The sequence below is a fragment of the Equus asinus genome, chromosome 3 (assembly GCF_041296235.1).
Source record: "Equus asinus isolate D_3611 breed Donkey chromosome 3, EquAss-T2T_v2, whole genome shotgun sequence".
Lineage (NCBI taxonomy): Eukaryota > Metazoa > Chordata > Mammalia > Perissodactyla > Equidae > Equus > Equus asinus.
Genome location: NC_091792.1, coordinates 30,968,013 through 30,987,786, shown reverse-complemented (window position 1 = coordinate 30,987,786; position 19,774 = coordinate 30,968,013). Strand labels below are relative to the sequence as shown.

Below are 19,774 nucleotides of genomic sequence, written 5' to 3'. Positions count from 1 at the left end.
GACGCTCCCTCATATCACATCACATATTATATTAATAGTATGGAGTTTTATGCTTTTTATATCACTGTTCTCTAAGCTCCTCCAGGAGGGCAAGGGCATGTATTTTTGTTTCCCTAGCATCTAGCACAGAGGCTGGCACATATTGCTCATACAATGATTATTGGTTGAATTGAACTATTTAGGTGAATACCACAAATTGCTGTAATTCAAACACAGTTTCATGGGTAACTAGAATATTCCAAATGTAGCAATCATAAATAAATTTTTTAGAGATCATCTGAACCACGAAAGCTGTACCAGTAAAAATCAAAATTAGATTTTATAGCCATTAAGCATTTGAAACTCAGATTCACCAATATACTCTATGGACATACTCTATGCCAGGTACTGTCATATTCCATATAATACTGTCCTATTTGATCTTGAAAATCATCATGTCAGAGAGGAAGGCAGAGTTATTAAGTGACTCGTTTCAGCTGACATAATCATTGAAATTCTCCCTGTCCAGGTCTTGTGATGGTACAGTCCTGCCTCCTCCTTCCACTACGTGTCACTTCATGTCATGATGAGGGTGGCTGTGAACATGCACCTTAAAGAGTTCACCACTGATACTGTCGTAAGGTATCTGTTGCATGGCTCAGTCTTTCAATTGATAACAGAGATAACATATCACAAGAATATTTTAAACATTAATATATTCATGTCATAAATACATCGAATACCTAGTATATGCTGGGCATTGTTTTGGGATTGAAAACATTGAAAGCATTGAAAAAGACAAAAATGCCTGCCTCTTTGAAAGCTGACATTGTGGTAGGGAAAAGCAGACAATATCCATTAAGTAAAACACATAGTGTGTCAGATGGTGGGATAAGCAGAGAAGGGGACAGGGCGTGATGATGTGGAGATGGGATTGCAACTGTAAAGAGGTGACATCACTGAGAAGGTGACATTTAAGCAGAGATCTAAAGCAGCCTTGCATCTTTAGGGAAAATCCAAGGTGTTCAGCCACACGAGCTCAGGGTCTTTGCACTTTCTGTTGCTTCTGCTTGAACCCTCTTCTCTGCGTATCCTGAAGTCCCCTTGCCTCCTGCCTTTGCCAAAGGTCAGCTTAGCAGGTAAACCTTCCCCAGATAGAATCCCAGCCCCCTTATCTGCCTTCTTTTAGGCCATTGGACTTAATAAATAACTGACTTATTATTCATTTGCTTATTGATTGGCTTACTTATGCTTCTTTCCTCCGTAAGAGGAGGGACCGCGTGTGTTTTTTTCACTTCTGTTATCCTGAGAGCCTACAATGGGGCCCGAGAGTATTTGTTAAGTTAACAAATTATTATGCTTTCTTTGTTTATAAAACTTCTTTCTATCCACTTTCCTTTGGCCACTAGTGTTTTGCCATGAAAGCCATAATCCTTTGTACCTCAGGGCCTTTGCTTAGCTGATCCCCCAGCCTACGATGGGAGTCCCTACTATTTGCTTTCCTGGAACCCTACACTGCTTATGATGCCTGGAATGGCCCAAATTACACTGAAATTTTAATATTTTTATTATTACTCTTTCAGTAGATAGGAAGACACACTCTGGAGTGACACTGCTTGGGTGTGTATCCTGGCTCCCTATTTTACTAGCTGCATGAATTGGAGGAAATGATTCAAGCTCTCAGTATTCCAGTTTCCTCAACCTTAAAACAGAAACAAGGATAATTGTCTTATAGATTTATTGTGAGGATTCAATGAATTACCACTTGACCCTGGATGGACAGTGTCTGGCACAGAGTAAAAACTAAATAAACGTGGACTGCTATTATTGATGCTAAACACTTAATTATGTAATTATATTAATGTCTATCCATTGCACATTGTGATAAACACCTTGAGGTCAGTGACCTGACTGGTTCACCACTGTCACTCTAGCACCAAAGCACACTGCCTGGCATCATGTAGTAACTGTCTGTTGAATGAATAAATCAATGAACAGTTTTGGACTGTGTGCACACTAGTGCTGGTGCCAGTTCTGGATACCACTCCACGGGAATTAACTCCCACTCCCAAGGGCACCTCCAGAGGGTCTGCTTGTCCATTATATCCAGCTAATGACTTCTCCCAATCACGCTCAACACATCCGCTGTAGTTCCCCATAACTATTGGATGACTCACCCCATTAGAAGATAAACTGCTGTTTGCTAGGATGATAAGGTTTCCTACTGTTTCCTTAATGTCCTCGTTTCTGGACTCATGCAAAATAACATGTAACTCCAGGAGAAAGCACTTCATCGCTGTTACTTTGCAATTGGGCTAAAACAGAATTACAAAGAACCATTTTGAAATAAAATTGTTCTCCCATTACTCATTCTCACATGGATGTAATTTTGACGTTTGTAACTGTCAATCCAAATATTTTATAAAGAAACACAATACCCCTAAGAAGTTTTACACAGGAAGCAGCTTGATTTTTTTTTCTCTTTCGGCTTTGAAACCAAAACCAAAACAAACTGACAGCAAAACAATTAAGAAGGATGGCGAAGAAAGAATATAAAACCAGAAAACATGGAAATAATAAGCCACTTCTCCGTACTGAGCAAATTTCCTCTGGGTAAGATGATGATAACGCTGTCCTGAAACTCTCAAGACAATCATATACACAGTGCACGGGGAAGAATATTAAGAATAAAACTGTAGTGTTAACATTTGAAACAGTGGTAGGCGCTATTCATTCTGTTCCTGAAAGTTCCATAGTGCCAGAGGCAACTGTGATTCCAAGACATTTGTTAGAAAAATCAAAGCAGAAGTCCTGCCTCCTCACAAGCTGGCCAAATCAGACAGGTACCTTTCAGGTACCACAAAAATGCGCTTCCCACAACAAAACTTTGGTAAAGTTTTTCACTTTACCAAAAACCTAAACTTAAAAGAAAAGAAGCATTTAACGAACATCTGGGGATCCCCAGACTTGTTTGACTTTGTGTTCTCAGTGCCTTATACAATGCCTGGGACCCTGCAGGCACAATGCTTACTAAATGAATGAATGAAGGAACACACTCATGAGCCTGGCACTGGTAATATTCCTTATCCCCCTCAGCAGCTGCTCCGGATTGAAAGGGTAAGTACTGTCATCATATTGATAACAAAATAAATAATAAATATAATGATAAGATTACAAAACTGAGGTTCAAAAATGTTTAGTGACTTTCAAGGTAACACAGCTAGGAAGTGGCTGAGTCAGGATTTACATCTAAACTTCAGTCGCAGCTTCTTCCTACAACCCAAGAGTTGCAAGGTTATCTTTTTGAAAAAAGCAGTCTCAGGATGCTGAGTGTTGGTGGTTAATTGACTGCTTTCTAGTCTGAAAAAATGCAAAGAAAAATGGAAAACATGCCGAAGTCAAAGGAGGGAGACAATTTCTATGTGCATCAGTACTATCCAAGCAGTTGATGAATATCCATTTTTTTCTAGTTTCTGGCTATGGCTTCTTTCCAATGCTTAGACAGTTTTGGTGGGGGCAGAACTTTCTGTTTCAGAGAAGTTCTAATTGAGGAACAACAGAAGGACGACTCACTGTTTTGAATGCACACAACACAGACTTTGTTTTCCATGAGGAGAAGAAGTTGGGGATTTGTTTCTTGGCTTTTAACAACCAATCCAGAGGGAAGACTAGCAACATGGCTGAAATCATACACGCCTTAGGCAAGGTAAGCATATTAATGAAACAAGCTCAAGATCATTTTTGAATTCTGATAGGTTTTATGGGTTGTGTTTGTTTCTTTTCTCACATAGGGAATAACCAGCCAGAATCCTTTTCTGATCATTGTAGATTCATGCAAAATGTAGAAAATGAATGCATTTAAGCAATTTGTGGAAAATATGATTAAAGATTGTAATGCACTACAGCACTGAAAACAACTGATATGTTGGATACCTTCAAATTGAATCCGCTAACCTGATTCTTGCATTAATTGCATCATGATCTAATTGCATCACAAACGTGTAATATGTTTTGTTTGACATTGACGGAAAAGGCTTTTTTATATTTTGATTTGCCACTATTACAAAAATAGCATCTATGTAGCTCTTTGTCCCCAAGTGCCACAGCCTCAACAATTACTTATGAAATATATCGATCATATGTTGTAAGAACACACCAAAAGTTAGATTTTAAAACTACGCATACGTCAGTAAATTCATGAAAATATACTTCTTAGACTTTTGAAAACTGGAAAATATAGCAATTTTGAAAAAAAATAAACTATACTCACATGAGCATCGCTTTCAGTATATAAAGTGGCATCAATATGTATAGACTGAAAGGAAAAAAGTTAGATCATATGAGAAGCCATGTCCTGCTTTAGATATAATGAGAACAACCTACTGAAAACATTAAATCAAGCTTTTTTAAGTTAAATTTGCTTTGAGATAATTTTAAATTCATATACAATTGTAAGAGAAAATACAAAGAGATCTGGTGGACCTTTCACCGTTTCCCCACAATGGTAATATTTGGCATAACCGTAGCACAATGTTACAACCAGGAAGCTGACATTGATACAATCCATCCACCTTGTTCAGGTTTCACCAGTTTTATGTGCATTAGCACGTGTGTGTGTGTGTGTGTGTGTGTGTGTGTAGTTCTATGCAATCTTATCAGTGTGTAAATTCATGTAACCGCCACCAAGGTTAAGTCACAGAACAGCTCCATCACCATAAGGATCCTCCTGCTACTCTTTCGTAGCTAAAACCACCTTCCTCCCCACACACCCCCTCCCCCACCCATCTAATCCTTAGCAACCACTTCTGTGCCCTCCATTCCTGTGATATCACTTCAGAATGTTATATAAATGGAATCATGTAGTGTGTAACCTTTTGAGATTGGATTTTTTTTTTAAGATTGGCACCTGAGCTAACATCTGTTGTCAATATGTTTTTTTTCTTCTCTTCTTCTCCCCAAGCCCCCAGTACAGTTGTATATTCTAGTTGTGAGTCCCTCTGGCTGTGCTATGTGGGACGCCGCCTCAGCATGGCCTGATGAGAGGTACCAAGTCTGTGCCAGGATGGGACCTGACGAAACCCTGGGCCACCCAAGCGGAGCATGTGAACTTAACCACTCGGCCACTGGGCTGGCTACTGAGATTGGCCTTTTGAACAAATTAATAGACTTTATTTTTCAAGCAACTGTAGGTTTACAGAACATGAGCAGAAAGTTCCCATATATCCCCTTGCCCAGCTCCTCCAGTTTCCCCTATTATTAATATCTTGCATTAGTGTGGTACATCTATTACAATGGATGAGTCGATATTGATGCATTTTTAACTGAGGTCCATAGATTACATACACTACATTATTACACTAGGATTCACTCGGTGTTATACATTCTATGGGTTTTAACAAATGTATAATGACATGTATCCACCATTACTGTATCATACAAAATAATTTCACTGCCCTAGAAATCACCTGTGCTTTGCCTACTCATCCCTTTCATTCCCCTAACCCTTGGCAACCGTAGATCTTTTTATTGTCTCCATAGTTTTACCTTTTCCAGAACGTCATATAGTTGGAATCATACACTATGAACCCTTTTTAGATTGGCTTCTTTCACTTAGCAATATGCTTTTAAGGTCCCTCCATGTCTTTTCGTGCCTTGAGAGCTCTTTTTTTTTTTTATTATTACTGAATAATATTTCATTGTATGGATGTAGCACAGTTTATTTATCTAGATTGGCTTTTTTTTCCCCACACAGCATATTACTCTGGAGATCCATCCAGCTTGTTGTGAATATCAGTAATTCGTTTCATATTATTGCTCACCGTTATTCCATGATAAAATGTACCAGCTTAACTATTCTCCCACTGAAGGACATTTTGGTTGTTTCCAGTTCTTAACTATTATAAATAAAGCCCTAGGAACATTTCAGTACATGTTTTTCGTGTGAACATAAGTTTTCATTTCTCCAATATAAATGTTCAGGACTGCAACTGTTGGGTCGTGGTAAATGCATGTTTTGCTTTATAAAAGACAGCCAAACTACTGTAGAGTGGCTGTACACTCTTACACTCTCACTGGCAATATATAAATGATTCAGTTTCTCCACATCCTTGCCAACATTTGGCATTATCCCTATTTTTGATTTTATATATTCTTATAGGTGCATAGTGATATGTCATTGTGGTTTTAATTTATATTATCTAAATAAAATATAGCTATTAATTGGTATTTTCTCCCAAAAAAGATCTGGGGTGATTTGTCATTTCTTCCTTTATAATCTGCATACCTTTTATTTCTTTTTCTTGCCTTATGCCTGTTGTTTCTCTATTTTTGCCTTACTGATTTAGCTAAAGTTCCAGTACCATGTGGAATTAAGAGGGATGAGAGAAGACATGCTCGCCTTGTTTCCAGTCTTAGGGAACAGCACTCAGTCTTTCCCCACTAAGTATGATGTTTGCTCTAGGTTTTTCGCGTATGCTCTGTTATCAGGTTGAGGAAGTTCTCTCTCTGTTCCTTGTTCTCTGAGAAACTTTATCATGAATACGTTTTGTATTTTTGTAAATGTCTTTTCTGCATCAATTGACAGGATTTGACTTTCTTGATATGATATGATTTTCTTCTTTAGCCTGTTGATAACAATGGATTACATTAATTGATTTTCAAATACTGAACAGATCTTTCATACCTGAAATAAATCCCACTTGGCCATGGCGTATAATTATTTTAATACATTGGTGGATTTGGTTTGGTATTATTTTATTGAGAATTTTTGCATCTAAGTTCATTAGAGGCATTTGTAGTTTTCTTTTTTGGTACTGTCTTTGTCTGGTTTTAGCATCAGAGTAACACTTGCTTCCTAAAATGAATTGCGAAGTGTTCCCCCCTCTTCTATTTTTGGAAGAGACTATGTAAATTTGGTGTTATTTCTTCTTTAAATGTTTGGTAGAATGTTCCAGTGAGACCAGCCGGGCCTGGAGATTCTTTCGGGGAGCTTGTATGTGATGACTTTATGTCTGCAGTGGTTATAGAAGTTTTTGCATTATCTGCTTCATCTTGGTTATGTTTTGGTAGTTTGTGGTTTTTGAGGAATTGGTCCATTTCCTCAAAGTTGTCAAATTTATAAGAGTAAAGTTGTTCATGGTTATTCTTTATTATCTTTTTAACGGCTGCAGTTTCTATAGTGAGAGCCTCCAATTTTATTTCTGGTATTGATGATTTGTGTCTTCTCTCTTTTTATATTTGTCAGTCTTGCCAGAGTTTTATCACTTTTATTGATTTTTTTTCAAATAAGGCGCTTTATGTTTCATTAATTTTCTCTATTGTTTTCCTGATTTTAATATCATTAATTTCCTGGTCTTATCTTCATTACTTCCCTCCCTCTGCTTGCATTGGGCTTATTTTGCTCTTCTTTTTCCAGTTTCTTGAGCAGGGAACTTAGTTGATTGGAGATCTTTCCTCTTTTCTAATGTAATCATTGAGTTTTATAAATTTCCCTCTCAGTATTTCTATAGCTGAATCCCACATATCTTGATATGTTGTGTTTTCATTTCATTCAGTTCTATGTATTCTTTCATATCCTTCAAAACTTACTCTTTGACCTATGGAATATTTAGAAGCATATTATTTAATTTCCAAGTGTTTGGAGATTTTCCTTTTGTATTTACATAATTGATTTCTAGTTGATTCCACTGTGGTCAGAGAACACACTCTGAATGATTTCAATTCTGATAAATTTGTTAAAGTTTGTTTTATGGCTCAGGATATATTTAGTCTTGATGAATGGTGCTTGAAAAAAGTAGCATTCGCCCTTGGTGGGTGAAATGTTCCATCTATGTAAATTAGATATTGTCAGTTGATTGGGTCGTCCAATTCTTCTATATCCTTTTCGACTATAATTGTGGATTTGTCTGTTTCTCCTTTCAGTGCTATTAGTTTTTGCTTCATGCATTTTGAGGCTCCATTTCTTGGCGTGTACACATTTAAGATCATTATATATTCCTAGTGGACTGATCTTTCATCATTATGTAATGTCCCTCTTGACTCTAGTAATTTTATTTTCGGTGAAGTCTACTTCACATGATATTAATAAAGCCACTTCTGATTTTTAAAATTATTATGTGCATATGTATCAGCTTCCTAGAGCTGCTATAACAAAGTACCACAAAGTAAGTGGCTTAAAACAACAGAAATTTATTCTTTTACAGTTCTGGAACCTAGAAGTCCAAAATCAAGGTGTCAATAAGACCATGCTCCCTCTGAAGGGTCTAGTGAACAATTCTTCCTTACCCCTCCCAAGTCTCTGGTGGCTCTTGGCAATCCTTGGCCTTTATTGGCTTGTAGCTGCATCATTCCAACCTTCTTCGGTCGTTAGCTCCCTCCATTTTCACATGGTCTCTTCTCTGTGAGTCTCTCTGTGTCCTGTTCTCTTCTTATAAGGACAGTAGTCATTGGATTTAGGTCCAAACATACCCCAGTATGAATTCATCTTAATTAATTATATTTCCAAAGACCCTATTTCCAAAGAAGCTCACATTCTGAGGTTCTGGGTGACATGAATTCTGGGGGGGCAGGACATGACTCAACTCACTACAATATAGTTTATCTCTTTCTCTCTTTTTAATTTCAATCTACCTGTTATTGGATTTGAAGTGAGTTCCTCGTAGACAGCATAAAATTGGTATGTGTTTTGTTATCAATTTGGCCAATCTCTGTCTTTTACTATATTTTCTTTCTCCTCTCCTTCTGGGTTGCTAATGCTAGGAATGCTAGATCTTTGTCCCAAAGATCCCAGAGCCATTTTTTTAGTTTGTTGTTTTCTTATTATTCTGTCTTGAAGTTCGCTGTCCTTCCTCTGTCATATTCATTCTGCTAATGAGCCTCTCCAGTTTGCTTTGTATTTCAGTTATTTGATTTCTCAGTTCTGTAATTTCTATTTGATTCCTTTTACATATTGTATTATTTTGCTAAGATTTTCTATTTTTTCCAGTTGTTTCAAGGGTACTTGTAATTGCTTTCTGGCACATTTTTATGATGGCTACTTTAAAGTTCTCGTCAAATAATTCCAATTCATCTCAGTTTCAGAGTCTGTTTCAGAGTTTTCTCTCATTCAAGTTGTGATTTTCCTGCTTCTTTCTATGATGAATAATTTTCAATTTTATTCTAGTATTTGAGCTATTACATTAGGAGACCCTAGTCTATCTAACTCTTCTATATTAGCATGCAGCCATCCTGTTGAGGTTTAGCATGCAGGTTCTGACCTATGTTTATATGGTGTGATTCCAATGACAGTTTAGTTTTCAGAATCTTGGTGGTGCTAATTTGGAAAGCTTAGCTCACCTGGTGCCCCTGGGACTCTCACTGGTCCCTGCTGAGTTGCCCACTGGCGCTGAAGGCACTTCCCTGGCCCTGTTGTCAGTGGGGCTCCTGATCTCTGCCTCCTTGCAGGTTCTGCCATGCCAGCTGGTGTCTCCAAGTGGGAGACGGGGTTCTGTAGCCCCTAGAGCAGAAAGCCCTTCCCTAGGTCAGGCCATTCTCCCTACAAGTGCCACCAAGCCACCTGGTTTCTCTGGTAAGAGAAGGGAGTCTCTTGCTTATGGTAACAGAGAGCTCTTCATGCTGGGCCACTCATAAATTGAGTTTTAAAGATAATTAGGATCTGAAAATTGTAAGTAAAAGATCTTATGTAAGGCTTTACAAGGCTCACAAATTTCTACAAAAATATTACTGTTCCAATGAGATTTCATTAAGATTGACAGCAAAACACAGGGAGAGCCATACTCCATAGCAATAGTAGCAGATATTTCATAGAAAAATGAGTACTTACTTGAATAAGATCTTCAATTCTTTTCAAATCACTTATTACATCCTGCCAGTTTGCCTCTGTTTTAGGAAGACCTGCACTGATACAGCTGGAAGCAAAACCAAAGAGCAAAGCCTTTTGAATGAACATCACATTGTCTTCATGAACACTACAGGCAAAAGAACAATCAAGAATTTTTCATTCTGACTAGGGAAAAGACGAGTGTTATCCTTGCCTCTGCATTCGACAGCCTTGTAGACGAATGTCAGCACCAAACAGATAGTGTATCCTTGACACTTTAGGCTTAACTTGAGGACTGACCAATCTGGATTAGAGAAAAGCCTAATTTGGAAGGATAACTTATAAACAACCTAGTGCAATTTATTACAATGAGGTACAAATAGTGCCTGATGTGTGGCGGTGCTCAGTAAATCTTTTTGAACGAATACTACTTTTCTTTAAGTAGAGGTTCCATCAGACTTTTAAGTTTAACAAATAGGTAAAATTCTTAAAATAAGCAGTAATGATTTTCATGTAATGATTTTGACAGTAAATGTTCTTTACAGTAGGTTAGACAGGGCCTTTTGCATGCTGCTCACACTATTATGATGCTTGCAGCATCTTTATCCAAACACTTTATAGACTTGAGCCCAGTCTAAGCTGCAAAATCATGTACTTGCTCATTTTGGTAGAACAGAAATTTAATATCCTGACAAAAGACATATTTACTGACCAAATGATTGTGGAATGATTCTTAGAGCCTCAGGAAAAACAGTCTCTTCCTGATCGATCTTTCCAGAAGCTTGAGAGCCAACACTAATCTTTCTTGCAAGGAAGATTTACCTGCATGAATCTATGGTTCCCCATACCATGAAAGCATTAGTGGAGTAAAACTGAACTGAGAGTCAGATTACAATAACTATAGGTTTGGTGCTTGGGCCAACTGGGTACAGTGTATTAGCTGCATCTAAGAGAGAAGAAAAAATTAATAGGCATGGAAAAATATGAATGCTTATTAGGAGGAAAAACTGAACTAGGACAGGGCTTAAAGGATAGGAGCAGTTAGTGCCAGGGATAGATAAAAAAGTAACATAGGCAAGACCTAAACATCTACTTTTTTTACTGCCGTGAAAATCATGCAAGATATTAATAAGGAGTGTACTTCCAAGTTTAGTTAGATACCAAGAGGTCCAATTTATTTGGAGGATATAATACTCATTTGTATTATTACCAGAATAGAAATGCTCGATTGAGAGTTTGTCAAACCTCCTCTGAGTCTCCATAATCTGCCCTCTAGCATACCCCAAATGCTGAGTACCTCGGGATGTAAGCAAACTGAACAGGAACTAATTTAATAGAGAGGATATTGAAGAACAATGATCATGGCCACTAACATGATGATATTTATGCGGGAAGATAAAATTACCCCAAAATGAAGACATGAATGCCAGCCTCAGTTAAAAAATGACTGTTCAGAAGTAAACACAAGTAGCAGTGGATGGAAGTACTTCTCAGATAGGGTTTCTGAAAAATACAATCACAGACAAAATGGTTAAAAATTATTTTTAGTTAAAAAGTAAGATTTAAAATGTTTTAGCATATTTTAGGTGCAAAAATGTAAATTTATCAAAATTTCAGAATTAATGTCCCTTATCAGAATTAATGAAACTAGAATTTATTTTCTTTTGCTTTCTCCTGTACCTCTAGCTCTGTCTCCTATGTGAAAAATTCTTTAATACATATTTAGTACATATTAATTTTGAAAAAATGTACATATATACCAATGTCACCACTTAATTTGTTTCTATTATCCTTAACCTCCCTCTCATCTTTTTTTCCTTTTTAACAGTCCAACATATTTTATAAGGCACAGATTAAAAACATGAATTACTAACACAGGTTAACTAGTTTTATATTAATTTCATGTAACTATGTGAAAATTAATTATATATTAATAACATTTGGGAGAAAAATTGGATAGAAGTGGAACCAACTAGAGATACTCTATGCATCCTGAGAGACAATATATAATAATTTTCTTTGATGATTTAGGAATATTACTTATCTTAGAACTTCCCAGAATCTCAATATTTTTGCCTGCCTCTTTCATGTTTTCACAGCCTTTATAATTTCAGAAAGCAGTGTTGACTACCCCCTTAACCACTAAGAATCTATGCTTCCTTGAATCTACACTGAAGGGATGAATAATACCCAGACCTGGTCCTCAAAGACAACACAATTTACTGAGTAGATAGACACTTAAAGAACAAAATAGAGTGAAATAAGTGAAATAGTACACTTACAATGACAGGAAGAGCACATCAGGGTTGTTAACAGAGTTAAAAAACCTATTTTATTTATTTTCAAAATAAGAAGCATCCATATGTGAACAGACATCTGAGACATCCCAGGATCTTTAAAGAAGCGTCATGGAACTTATGAAGTATCTGAAGACACAAGAGACCTTTTAAGAAAAGTCCACATACTATCTTCATCTAATTTTTCTTACCGAAATTCTCATTACTCAATGCCAGGGTAAATCCTTAAGTATTGAAGAAGAGCTGGCTATGGCAATGAGTTTCCAGCAGCCATCCATCCAGAATACTTCCTACAACACAATCCAGGGTAAAGGATGATCCATTAAAAACACAAGTGGACTAGCAGGGGGAAGAAAGGGAAGGGAATTAATATTTATTGAGCACCTACTTTTTCACGGGCACTCTATTAGTCACTTAATATGCATCACATTTAATCCTCACAACAGTCCCATAGGGTATCCATAGGGTAGGATTAGCAGCATTTGGGTAAGCTGCCCAGGTGCCACAGCAAGGACATGATGGCCAGGATTTTACAGCAGATCTGCCCGATTACAAAGCCCAAACCCTTTCCACTGTATTATGCTCCTGGCTTGGCATATTCCAAAGCCATACCACTAAAAGTAGAAGCAACCAAATACCAAGATTCATATAAACTACTGACTGTTAATTTAATTTACAACAGAAGTAGCTACTTCTATAGACAATGAATAGAAGTCTTCGGTCTTTTAATTAAATCACCATTAATTGAAATATCATTTGAGAATTTCATCAGTAACAAAACTTTATTCTTTGTTGTCAAAAAAGTTCTCTCTGTTGTCTTTCCCCTAAAATTAAAAATGTGCCATGTTCCTAGACATACGTATTCCCTGCAATTACATTCTGTAGAATCAAATGATTAAATAATTTTACTTTTTAGATATTTCTGAGATATAAAAATGATTGCTTTAAAATACAGGATGCATAACACTTAAAAGGAAAACTAGCACTTATCTAGGTGTTAAACAGGATACTATAAAAGTATATCTAGTAGGAATGCCTTTTTTTCTGCAAAAACATATTAAATCTAATCTTCCTGCTATATACAATCTAATCCACTGATTAACTGGTTTAATTAAAGCCAATTTTCCTTATTACTCTCATGTTCTAATCATTCTCATTGTCTATATTATCTCAGTGCTTCAAATATTTTACAAAATGTCGGAATCATCTTTGTAATTTCTTTCTTTTTTTTCTTTTAGGAAGATTAGCCCAGAGCTAACATCTGCCAATCCTCCTCTTTTTGCTGAGGAAGACTGGCCCTGAGCTAACATCTGTGCCCATCTCCCTCCACTTTATACGTGGGATGCCTACTACAGCATGGCTTGCCAAGCGGCACCATGTCTGCACCCCGGATCCGAACCAGCAAACCCTGGGCTGCCAAAGTAGAACGTGCGAACTTAACTGCTGCACCACCAGGACGGCCCCTGTAATTTCCTCCAAAGCCTCTTAAATGCCCTACATCCTTTTAAGCTGTGGTATCCCAAACTCCACATTGTTCAAAAAACAGTGTTTATTGACTTGGGACCCAGCAGTACAAAGGGTGATTAACTGTTAATAAGGCCTTAGAGGCTATTTTAGTAAACAATGGGAATTTGACTCCTGGGCCTTTGTAGTAGTGAGTTGCCACACACGCAGTGTGACTTTCACTGACCTGCCCAACTACCTCCAGCTGGTGTTGCGTCAAAAAAGAGTAAGTGCTTCAGCCAGAAGGCTCCACGCCAAACATGTGGAATGTGGCAGCAAACGAACTCAAAAGCTTCTAGCAAATAACAATAACAGAGGCTTTGTATGTCATTTGGCAAAAGAACTGGTGTGGTTTTCTGGGTTAACAAAGAATTTGGTTTCCTTTCTTTCTTTTTAATGAGGAAGATTGGCCCTGAACTAACATCTGTTGCCAATCTCCCTCTTTTTAGCTTGAGGAAGACTGGCCCTGAGCTAGCATCTGTGCCAATCTTCCTCTATTTTATGATGGATGCCTCCATGGCGTGGCTTGATGAGCAGTGCTAGGTCTGCGCCCAGGATCTGAGCCTGTGAACCCTGTGCCATCGAACTTAACTACTACACCACTGGGAGGGCCCCAAAAATCTGGTTTTCATAGTAGCCTTGAAAGTATTCAACCTGCCACTTACTATAGTTCAGTGGACCGAGAATTTTAGCAGAAATGTGTGTGTATGTGTGTATCTGCGTCTGTAATCCATGTGGGACAAAAAGACCTGAAAAGGTAAAATACTCTACTCCTTTCTCTTTAGGCAGGACTCAAAGTTAACTATTACTATCATTATTATTAGTGATGTTAATATTAATTAGAATAAGTATTGTTTACCTAGTGCTTTCACGTTTACAAAATTATTTCATATGCATTATCATATTCAATCCTGGCAGTATCTTTATGTAAGAGATATTACTCTTACTTTACAGTGAAGAAATTGAGGTTCTGAGAGGTGAAGTGACTTGCTTCAGGTGAATGTTACACATGTAACTATCAAAGGTTACCTCCCAATCCAGGTTGGGCAGGGGGAGGAGGGATGCAAGAAATTTCACAAACTCTGTGGTTGAGAAGTGTAGGTCCCTTACTAGAGGATGTCTCTCATCCATCTCATGTGCATAACAAAAAGCCACTGTCTGATAATTTAAAAACAGGTCTTTCAAACTGTTCTGGCATGAAACAGAACTCCAGTTCCTTCACATACACTATCTCCTTTGATTCTCACACAATACCTGTTAGAGACAAGTGGCTGAAACCAGGTTAATTACTTTCTGAGAGGACAAATTTAGGGATGAAATAAATGGTCCTCTTCCTTTTATGTCATATTTTTGGAGAAGTGGGGAAACAGTGTTTACTAATTGCATATGGTGGTGAAATTCCCTCACAACCAGCATCATTGGTTTGCCCTTCATTCACCTGGCTGCCTGGATCTGGGACTAAAAAAAAGACTAAATCTCAGCCCTACCCTCAAGGAGCTCACAGAGTTTAAGCAGGAAGTTTTTGGAATCTTGTGATTGGGTCTCACTGCAGGGTGCCTGTTGACCTTATGGCAGCTCTGCTATCCCAGCGGGATGTCACTGCCCAGGGGTAAGACACCCGGAAGAGTGGACAAATAGACACAGCTGGGCAGCTCTACCTGTTGTAATTCTGGAGTGACTTATGACAATAACTGTAAACATGTTATGTTCTATACCAACATTGCAGTTCTCCCCAGTGAGGAAATACAATCCAACACACTGCTCTTTTGTTTTATTTGTTTAATGATTTACTTGCCTAGTCACACATCTAAAATAAATTTAAATAGACTTAGCAACATAAGAAGAATTACAAGTATTGGTTTATTTGGTGAACACATTCATTTGTTCACTCAAAAAACCTAAAAATGAAGGCAAAGCAAGCTTGAGCGCTTATGTGGACTGTAAAGACTTAGAAAGCATGGCTCTCCTTGGTCATTTAGTAAATATTTATTGAGCACTTCCTATGTGCTGGGCATTTTTTGTATGACTTTGGGATACATCAATGAATGCAGAAGACAGAGAACGTTGGTTTCAGGGCGAAAGACAGACCATATATAATATACATAAATAAATTAGTTATATATTTCATTAGATACTGGTTAAATGATACAGGAAAAAGAAAACACAGACTAAGGTAAGAAAGATGGGGTTGCCATTTTAAGTAGAGTGGTCAGGGTAGGATTCAGTGAAAGCAAAATCAGATCAAAGACACGAGGCAGTGAGGGCGTGAGCCCCAAGGATATCTGAGTGAAGAGCTTTCAAAGCAGTGGGTACAGCTGGAGTAAAGGGCCAAAGGCAGCTGCATACATATGAGTTTGAGGATCAGAAAAGAGGCCAATGGAGCGAGGAAGGCAGAGAGTAGTCTGAGGTGAGGTCAGAAAGGTAGAAGTGGATCGAATCTGTTTAGCCACTGTAAGGATCTGAAGTGAGACATTTTGCAACATTTTGAGCAGAAAATTGATAGCATGTGAATGTCCTTTTTAAGAGTCCTTCTTGGCTCCTGTGGTAAGGGCAGGCTGTAGGTGGCGCAAGGATAGAAGCAGGGAGTCTGAGACTATAGGACTTCAGATGAGAGATGGTGATGGCTGCAACAAGATGGGTGGCAATGGAGACAGGAACAAGTGATTGGAGTCTGGAAACATTTTTCTGACAGAAGCAAAAGGACTTCCTGACAGACTGGATGTGGGCTATAAGAGAAAGAAGAATTACTCCAAGTCTTTCGCTCTGAGCAATCGAGAAATGGAGCTGCCATGAGCCAAAATAAGGAAGGCCATGGGTGCAACAGACATTTTGAAGAGAAGGGGCAGATCAGGAATTGCAGCTTTGGACATTTTGAGTTTGAGAGATCTATCAGATATGCAGGTGGAAATGTCAAATAGGCTGTTGGCTATGTACATCTTGAGTTCAGGAAAGTGGCTTGAGTCTGAAATAGGTATGAGATTCATGACACTGGTTGAGAAAACAAGGGAAAGTTAGAGAAAAGGTAGAGAGAAAGACCAAAGACTGAGCCAGGGTACTTCAATATTAATTAGTCAGGGAGAAAAAAGAACTGTAAAGAAATATCCAAAGGGAAAAATGAAGAGAGTGTAACGTTCTGGAAATCAACTGAGAGAAGTATATCCAGGAAAAGGAAATGCTGATCATGTAGATGTGCTGATAGGTCAAGGAAGTCATAAATTGAGCACCGACCAGTGGGCTTAGCAACCTATAGATCACAGGTGACAGATAAGCTCACTTTCACAGGGGCGTCATGGAAGCAGAAGCCTGCCTGAAAGGGAGTGGGAAGAAAGGGAGAGGAAAAGATTTGTAAATTGCTAGTGCAGTCAATGTTTTGAAGAATACTGCCCCCAAACAGGGTACTTAAGGGCATGATAATAAGCGATAGAAGGTGGAGGAAACAGCAGCACATTTGTATGCTGAGGGAAAAACTGAGGGAGAGAGAGAAAATTGTCAGAGAGATGTTCTTGAATAGGGAAGTGAGGATGAGAATGGTATCTGTGATATTGTCATTTACAATGAGAAATATACATATGGTCTTTGTCTCAATTGATGGCACAGAGCTCCTAAAACCCTTGGAACTTCCAAAGTGAGGAGAGCAATAAAGGTATCTTTTGTTATGTTAATGAGGTGACTTTTGGAGAATACCTAATGATGGGGGCTGGTTGCCAGGAGAATCAACCATGTGATTAAAGGGTTGGAACTTACAGTCCTCTCCCCCCAACCCAAGGGAGGGGAGAGGGGCTGGAGGTTGAATCAATCACCAATGGCCAGTGAGTTAATCAATCTTGTCAATGTAATGAAGCCTCCATAATATCCCAAAAGGACAGGTTCAGAGAGCTTCTGGGTTGAGTGAACATGTGGAGGTGCTGGGAGAGGAACGAGCCTGGAGAGGGCACAGAAGCTCCATGCCTTTTCCCTATACCTTGCCCTATACATCTCTTCCATCTGGCTGTTCCTGAGTTTATTCTCTTACAATAAACTGGTGATCTGTTGAGTAAAATGTTTCTCTGAGTTCTGTGAGCTGCTCTAGTAAATTAATCCAACCCAAGGAAGGGGTCTCGGGAAACTAACTTATAGCCAGTTGGCAGAAGCACAGGGAACAACCTGGACTTGCAACTGGCAAGTCCAGGGCTATAGACTGGAGTCTGAAGTTGAGTAGGGGAGCAGTTTTGTAGGACTGAGCTCTCAACCTGTGGAATCTGATGCTATCTCCTGGTCGATAGTGCCAGAATTTAGTTGAATTCTTGGATACCCTGCTGGAGTCTGAGAAATCGCTTGTTCGTGGTGGGGGAACCACCCCTCCCACATTGAAATTGGGTGCTCAGAATGCCAAGAGTGTCTCATGCACAAACAGGGGTGGGAAAGCATCATCTATTGTCATGGGAAGGAAGGTTCAGAATTAGGATGAATGCAGTAGCTGGAAGGTAGGTAGATATGGTCATGTAAGTTCTATACTATTGCTTCAATTTTCTCAGTGAATTAGGACAAAAAGTCATCAGCAGAGAGTGAGGATGGGAGGAGGTGATAGGGGTTGAGGACAGAGGAGAATATATGAAATAGCCATCGAGGTAAGTAGGCAAATAAACAAATATAAGTATGGTATGAGAGCCATGCCTATTGGAAGTTCATGGTTGTGAATGGTCAAAAAGTAAGATGAGTTAGTATGCTTGTGTGTGTTTTCTCCAGCCACATTACTGCAAGGAATAGGCAGGCCTGGAATAGGTAGAGAACTAGATTTAATCATGGATGTGTTTGCCAAGCAAAAGAGAGGCAGGGGGTTTTAGAGTATATGTAAGGGAGTGTTGAGGAGATACATACAGGAAATTTCATTTCCTTTTTTTATAATACGGTTTCATGGAGCAAGTGTTTTTGGAATCATACCTTGAAGAATCAATAGATTTTAGATATGAGTAAAAGGAGAGAAGCATCATTCTAGGGCCAGGAAAGAGCCTGAGAAAGGACATAGGCAAACAAGTGTAGTGTGTATTCAGAGAAAAGTGAGTCATTTGATAACACTGTGAAAGTAGTGGTGGATAAGAACAGACAAAACTGTCACCATTGTACAAAGCAGGAATTGGTAAACATTTGGAAAGCGTCAGATAGTAAATATGAAGCTTTGTAATTCTTACAGCCTCTGTCACTACTTACCTGACACTATAGTGTGAAAACAGCCATAAACAAGCCATGAATGAATGGGTATGGCTGTGTTCCAATACAACTTCATTTATCAAAACAAACGGTTTGTGGATTTTACCCAAAGGCTATAGTTTGCTGACCTCTGATCCTATTAGTCTCTTAATCAGGCCCAATTTGAATACAGTTAAGAAACTGGTATCTTCACATGTTTTAAATTGCCCTGTCATTATGGGTACTGGCATTTTTTTCAGTAACTGCTCTCAAGATGTTTTCAATTGACACCAGTATTATGAAATTTCCAAATATGAAATTTCCTTAAACACAACCTGTGTTCGATATTAAGGCTAGGAAAAAATCAATATGAACTATGTTACCATGGGTTACTACTGTGAATTTTAAAAACTAATTCATACAAAGATAAGATCTGAAGTTGGTATTTAATTCTCTCTTAAGGCCATGTAACAGGTTAATAGGGCCTATAAATCTCACAGTTTACCAAAACAACAAAAATAAATGATTAGGTAAGACGTTTCTCTTTTTAAAAAATACTCTTCCATACAAAGTTTACAATATATATATATTTTTTTAAATAAAACAACTTTTAAGTTCTGGAGAATACTTAAAACAAGACAAATTGCTTAATTATATTGAAATGCTTCCAAAGCAAACCACAACCATTTAACTATCTATACTGCCAGAGACAAAGGGAGTGATAAAATTTGGACATCTCAGTTACCATGCCTATTCAAAAGGCATTAATTAAACAGGTGGTATTATAAAAAATGAATATAGAAACACCTCAGGTAGTTCATCATCTAAGATAGACAATGATGATGCATATATGTGGCTAACGGCTTGTACAGTAGATGCTCTTACTGCTTTCTGATCACAGTGCTGTGTAGCAATATATTCATGTGCTTTTTTTTAATCATTTGGTGCAAATGTACTTGAAAAATGTTTTTTCTAAGAGTTTTTGAGAAATGCTAGCTATACAATTCTCTAG

General features: G+C 38.1%; 1 protein-coding gene across 26 annotated transcripts in view; it reads right to left on the bottom strand.

Annotated features, from left to right (window-relative positions):
- Positions 1-19,774, bottom strand: part of IL15 (interleukin 15) — a 124,886-nt gene that overhangs the window by 3,366 nt on the left and 101,746 nt on the right. For 8 of the 26 annotated variants that reach the window (XM_070504792.1, XM_070504795.1, XM_044767209.2 and 5 more), the window contains 5 exons: positions 12,285-12,383; positions 11,202-11,299; positions 9,800-9,944; positions 4,250-4,294; positions 2,157-2,294 (listed from right to left, as the gene is read on the bottom strand). In XM_070504792.1, coding sequence (XP_070360893.1) covers positions 2,157-2,294; positions 4,250-4,294; positions 9,800-9,944; positions 11,202-11,299; positions 12,285-12,296 — 438 coding nt within the window. In that variant the 5' untranslated portion in view covers positions 12,297-12,383. Of the gene's footprint in view, positions 1-2,156; positions 2,295-4,249; positions 4,295-9,799; positions 9,945-10,618; positions 10,743-11,201; positions 11,300-12,284; positions 12,384-19,774 lie in introns of those variants that run through there. The other 18 variants (XM_014854466.3, XM_070504804.1, XM_070504800.1 and 15 more) reach the window with 5 other exon arrangements.